Source organism: Vespula pensylvanica, chromosome 24 (genome assembly GCF_014466175.1).
Source record: "Vespula pensylvanica isolate Volc-1 chromosome 24, ASM1446617v1, whole genome shotgun sequence".
Taxonomy (NCBI): domain Eukaryota; kingdom Metazoa; phylum Arthropoda; class Insecta; order Hymenoptera; family Vespidae; genus Vespula; species Vespula pensylvanica.
In genome coordinates this window covers 3,127,518-3,133,517 of record NC_057708.1, presented here as the reverse complement: position 1 = coordinate 3,133,517, position 6,000 = coordinate 3,127,518, and the positions used below count along the sequence as shown (strand labels likewise).

General features: G+C 32.8%; 1 protein-coding gene across 14 annotated transcripts in view; it reads right to left on the bottom strand.

Moving 5' to 3' along the window:
* Positions 1–6,000, bottom strand: part of LOC122637012 — a 206,638-nt gene that overhangs the window by 20,342 nt on the left and 180,296 nt on the right. For all 14 annotated transcript variants that reach the window (XM_043828812.1, XM_043828807.1, XM_043828813.1 and 11 more), the window contains one exon: positions 3,963–3,980. In XM_043828812.1, coding sequence (XP_043684747.1) covers positions 3,963–3,980 — 18 coding nt within the window. The remainder of the gene's footprint in view (positions 1–3,962; positions 3,981–6,000) is intronic.

Sequence of the window (6,000 nt, the reverse complement as noted above, 5' to 3'; positions counted from 1 at the left end):
GAGAGAGAGAGAGAGAGAGAGAGAGAGAGAGAGAGAGAGAGAGAGAGTCAATATGCTTAATCCCAATCGACTAACTGCATGGATCGGAGACGGCCGTCACTCGCGCGTCAAATTAAACATCGATTGACTTACTTTAGATAGAAGTAACTAAAGAGTGACGTTTGATCGGGATATAATCGGGTTTACATCGTTTCTCATTACGATGTAATCCGTTTGAATGTTTTAAAGTAGCCATTTTTTCTATTCGTTTTCATCCAATTGAGTAGACGAAAAGAATCCTTGAATTAGATCTCATAGTCAAGATCCAGTTCTCTTTTTTCATAGATCTTACGAGGCGTGATATTTACTTCTTTCGATCATCAAGTCAAATTATTATTTTGTTAAAAATAAAATAGAAGCGTCATAATATTTAATTGTTTCTCTCGCTACTCTTTTCCTTCTTTTGAGAAAATTATTTGCATATTGATTTTTTCAATGAAAGATACACAAAAGGGTTTAAAGATTTAAAATGTGACTAATGTTGCCAACATCAAAAATAAGGAATTAGATCATTCATATTTCATCATCATCAATTTTCTCAGCATCGCTCTAAATGAAACAAACGTTGATGCGGCTTGACATTTTCTGTAAAAAAAAGTATTAATCCATATATTACGAAAAATTATTAATTTAGGAGATATTACAAAAGAAAAGTTTTTAAATTTTTTGTAGACCTTTTATTCCTTATTTTAAATAAACAAAATAAAATCTACATAATTGTAATAAAAATTTAAATGATTCCATTATTTTTATGATCTTGTCATAGAGAATGAACAGAAAGAGAAAGAAAAGAAAGAATAAAATTTAAACATTATTAATAAAATTGATTTTATTATAACAATATTATAGCAGTATTTAAGAATAGCAATAATAAAGAATAAATTATACTTGAAAACAGTTTTTATATCAAGTCTCTATTTTATCCTTCCGATTTTTTGTTCCGAAGATATCATCTTTAAAAATTTTCATTTATAATTCGTATAGTACAGCTGTTCGTAGTAATACTACTACTACTACTACTACTACTAATATTATTACTAGTAGTAGTAATAGTAGGACCGCGTAAATTCTTGGAATTTATATAGGTCAGTATGTCACTAAGCCAATATGAATGAAATTATAATATATAGGTCAATATATCAAGGTAAGTATCTTCTATTTATATGAAAATATCTCCGGAACTAAGAGTTCTAAAGACTTCAATCTCTATATACCATATTAAAGGGTAGGATTTTCTGTATTTTTTTTCAGCGTATTTGTTAATAATTAACTAACAATTGTTAATAATTAATTAACAATTTTTATAAACAAATACAAATTATAAATTCATCTTATTTTTCAAAAGGAAATTTCAGATCAAGGTTGCTTTTTTAAAATTACATAAATTGATTAAGTAATTAATAAACAGATTATTTTTTTATTAAAGAAAAGTTTTTCCTACGTTATTATTAGCCATGTTTTCTGTTTGCATGGGAATTGTTCAGAATTAAAAATCGTAGAGATTTGAAGCGCAAAGTATGTCTTTTACGTGTTTACTAACAAAAAAATTATTACTACTATATTAGGATCCCCTCCATATTGTACGATTTTAGTAAACAATGTTTCTCCATATTTAAAAAATAAATGGAGCTATTCAAAGTGATTAAAGTTATTGGTCAACTATGTATATGTGTATATGCGTGCGCGTATATATATATTTACTTATTTATTGTGTAAAAGCTAGAAAACGAGTGAATGGTAATAAAACATGTTGATATCAATGCAAATATTAAAATAATATCCCCTGTTCAGCTTGATCGTTCATCATGAATTTTTTTTATGCAATTTACTATTCTCTCTGTTTTATACGCATTGATGTATACTCGGATAAAAAGAAAATTAAAAAAATGTAAAATAATGGAAAGATACGATCACGTGTTCGTTTATCGACCGACTTCGCTAATTCTACGCTGGCAATGGGAATTAATTTGTTAGCAGAAAATTTTATTTCTCGTTTTACAAATGGAAAATTATTTTATAGCCTTTTATCTACGAGATTTCTAATTTTCTAACGTGTTTCACTTCGATGATAATGAGTACAATGGTTTTATTTAATCCTTTGATTAGCGTGTAAGTAACTTTGTTGTATGATTATATCACTTAAAAAAGTGTATTTTTTTTTGTTTTTTGTTTTTTCTTTTTTTTTCTCCTAATGAAATGAAGAATTTTCCATTATGAAACCTTTTATTCGGAGAGCTCCTTTTGTAATGAAATTAAGAATTTTCCATTAGGTCGATTATTTTAAATGTACTAATCAAATTAACACGTCTAATGTTATCCTCTAATTTTTTACTTTTGAAATAAACTTGTTTGTTTCATATAATCGTACACTTTATAACTTAAATATTCACTTTTGTAATAAATATTCTTCAAATTCACAAAAAAAACCATAAGCCATAATAATTATATAATACATTGGTGAGCTCCACAAAGCGTATGCTATATGAATTAAAAGTCGCGTAAAAATGATCCAGTTGAAAACGTATTGAGTTTTCGATAGTTCACAATCTTTTTAATATCTATTTTACACTAATTAATCATCGTTATTATTTCACCTAATACACATATTGCTGTAATATAAGTACACTTCTATATCACTAATATTATCGAAAGAATTAATAGAGACTGTTTTACATCTTTTTTGTTACATATAAGTAAAAACGAAAAGCAGAAAGAAATGAAGAAAGAGAGAGAGAGTAATACATCAGACGTTTTATCGTCAAGCTTTTTCGAAAGAAAAGACCACCTGCGCGTTCGTATTTCGTTGTTTTAATTCAACGTGTTTCCAGTAAAGCCCGTTCGTTCGTTTGTTCGTTCATTCGTCCAGTAGCAATGCGATTCTCCCTGCTACGACCAACGGTTCTTCGAGTTTATGATTTTTATTTGGTAAAGGGGCTGCCACCATCTCTCTCTCTCCCCGACGGCATTTCGTTTTCTATAGAATATATCCGCATGCGTTTTCTAGGCCGGTCACGAACCGTCTCTGAATTGTGACAATTAAAGCAAAAGAAAGTCTCGGTGTGTTATGGTGTGCGACTCGCCACTTTTCTCTCTCTCTCTCTCTTTATTTTCTATCCTGTTTCCTCGCTTCTCGAACCGCTGCACATGCGTGTTAATTTATTTTAAAATTCTGTGCGCGGATACGCCGACAAATAGAGAAAAATGAGAGAGAGAGAGAGAGAGAGAGAGAGAGAGAGAGAGAGAGAGAGAGAGAGAGAGGAGACAGAGAGAGAGAGAGAGAGAGGGAGAGAGAGAGAGAGAGAGAGAGAGAGAGAGAAATGTTTCCTACTTCGTGATACGAAGAAGAAAGAGACGCGCAGAGTCGAGTCCTCGAGTTAATAATTATTATCTACGGTCACGTAAATACGAACTCTCGTTGCCCTTTCAAAAGTCACAGCACTTGGCCGGTCCAATGGTTAGATTGAATCCACTCCCCAGCATACTTGTCTCCCATTCTAGCTCCTTTGAAAGGCCTCTTTCTCAAACGACAATACTTTTAATCAGGAACGTGTCCACGAACGAGCATGTTGTCTCGCTGTGAGTCGAATTACGGAGTTGAATGTCAATTGATGAAGCTAAGAGGTCTCTCGAAGAAGCAAGAAAATAATCGAAATGAAACGAGTGTTTTCTCTCGAAAGGATTTCCCTATGCAAATCAAGCAATTTTTTTTCGATTGTATTCCTCGTGATTCTAGAAATTATTGAAATTAGCTTCTTTCCTTTTTTATTTTATTCGTCTGGGAATTACGATAATAGAAAAAATAAAATTATGTTTTTATTTCCCTCCATATCTTTTCGAATGTCGGTACGATAAAAAAGTAATTTATTTGTTTATACTGTACCGAGTCACGCGTTCCTTCAAGGCTAATCCCCAAGCACACTCACCTGTCGTAGTAGTAGTCCCTGTAACAAAAAAGAGGAACGATCGATAAGTACAGAAAAAAAAAAGAAACACGTTAAGTTGGTTAAATTAGCTAAGTACACGCGATATACCATCTTAGATCATTCTAATAAACGCGTATAGCAATACGAGTGTCTAACTATTTCACGTTAGATAATGTATCGTTTAATGATTTTTAATAAATTACGGTAATTTTATATACTCGTTAACGATAGATATGTCGTTTAATTACTTCTACGTATCAACGCGAGTTGTATTTTGTTCATTTTATTAACGAAGAAAAGCTTGGTTCGTCTTAATGCATGCACGGTAATGATAAATATCGAGCATAGGAAGAGGGGAAGGTAGAAAGGAAGGGAGGGAGAAGGACACGCGTTTATGACGAATGCTATGTTGTAATTGAAATGGGAATGATATATTGCCGTTCCCTATCAGATTCAACGCCGCGGCTAAATCGTCGAAGTCAATGTATCACCCAGCCTGTCGGAAATATCGATTATACGAAAAGGTCTCGAACGAAATTTGTCCAGGTTTGTTTCCGTACAAACTAATTGTCTTTTCTAATATCGATAACGCGCTAAGCGATTTTTCGACGTTACTTTATTGTACTTATTCGTCCGAAAAGATTTTTTTCGATTGGAACGAATCTCAAAGTTGTAACGCCAAAATATGAATTATTCTCCGTTGTTAGTTCGAACGACCGATAATAAGACTTTTATAGAATTTAGAATGGTCATTTTACAGGATTTAGAAACACATCACGGAGCCGTTTCCTTCTCCATCTTCTTTTTGTAAAAGCACGGAGAAATGTAGATCCTTGTAATACTTTCAGTTAGGATGACGATTTTATCAGACACTTTAAAGCGCGAATGCAACTTTATGGTGACTCTATGGACCTTCTGCGCTCGCTCTTCCTTTCTCTCTCTTTGTTTTTTCTTTTCTCTTCTTTTTTTTACACCGGAACTTGGCGTCGAGATCACTCGTTTTCAACGGAATAGAATATTTGATAAACAAGTGGCGCATCTTTCATGACTTTTAACAGTTTTTCTTGACCGACTACACGAATACTTCTTTCGTTTATTTTAAAAAACGAACCATCTCGATTCATTTATGTTTTATCTTCTAAATTCTAATCGGAAGAGTAAATGCGATTTTTTCTGGAGATAAATTTTGTTTCTTTTTATTTCTTTTTTTTCTTTGTCTTTTTTCATTTAAAAAAGAAATGAAATGAATCGTTCGTAGCTACGGGGAATTTACTGACATTGGTAAAAACAACAATTTCAATCGTCTGGTGTCAATTCCAATCGAGCATTTTCCGGATTTCGCTGGCCAGGCATATGAATATTTCAATGTAACGAATTCGTCGGTTTCGTTGTTTATCGATCCCGTCTAGCCATTGGATTAAGTTTGCTCGCTTGAAAAATACTCGTATATCGACGTCTCTTCACTTATCGTTTCGTAAGTTCTTTCGAAAATGCAGACGATTAGATTTTTGAATAGATAGACACAACTCGATTACAGCTTTTATTAAATGTTTTCTCATAAACCTTTAGAGATAGTAATTTTTTAATCGAGCAGCAGCTATTAAGTATTACGTTCGATAAACGGTCTATTAACCGCGTAAGCGGCATTCTATACAAACGACGCTCCTTTCCCATTCTCTCCTTGCAAGAGAAAAAGTGAGAGAGAGAGCGCGAGAGAGAGGGAGAGGGAGAGCGAGAGAGACAGATTTGTTGACGTTCGAAGGATGAATTCCGTAGGATAGAAGGAAAGCTTGCGAAAAGAGGAGAGGCCTGGTGCCAGAGAAAATTGGCAATTAACTTTGATTTCGTCTTTGCCATCATCGCAAACTTGATCCAATCTTTAAGCGAACCTTCGAAATTGTTTGACCTCCTTGACGATTAACGACGATTAGTGGAAGAACTCGAGAGATCGTGCAAAGTAATATTTCTTCAATTTTTATACAATCATTTTAATTATTGTGCGACATAAAAAAAAGTATAGTAGAATATAAAAAACTTT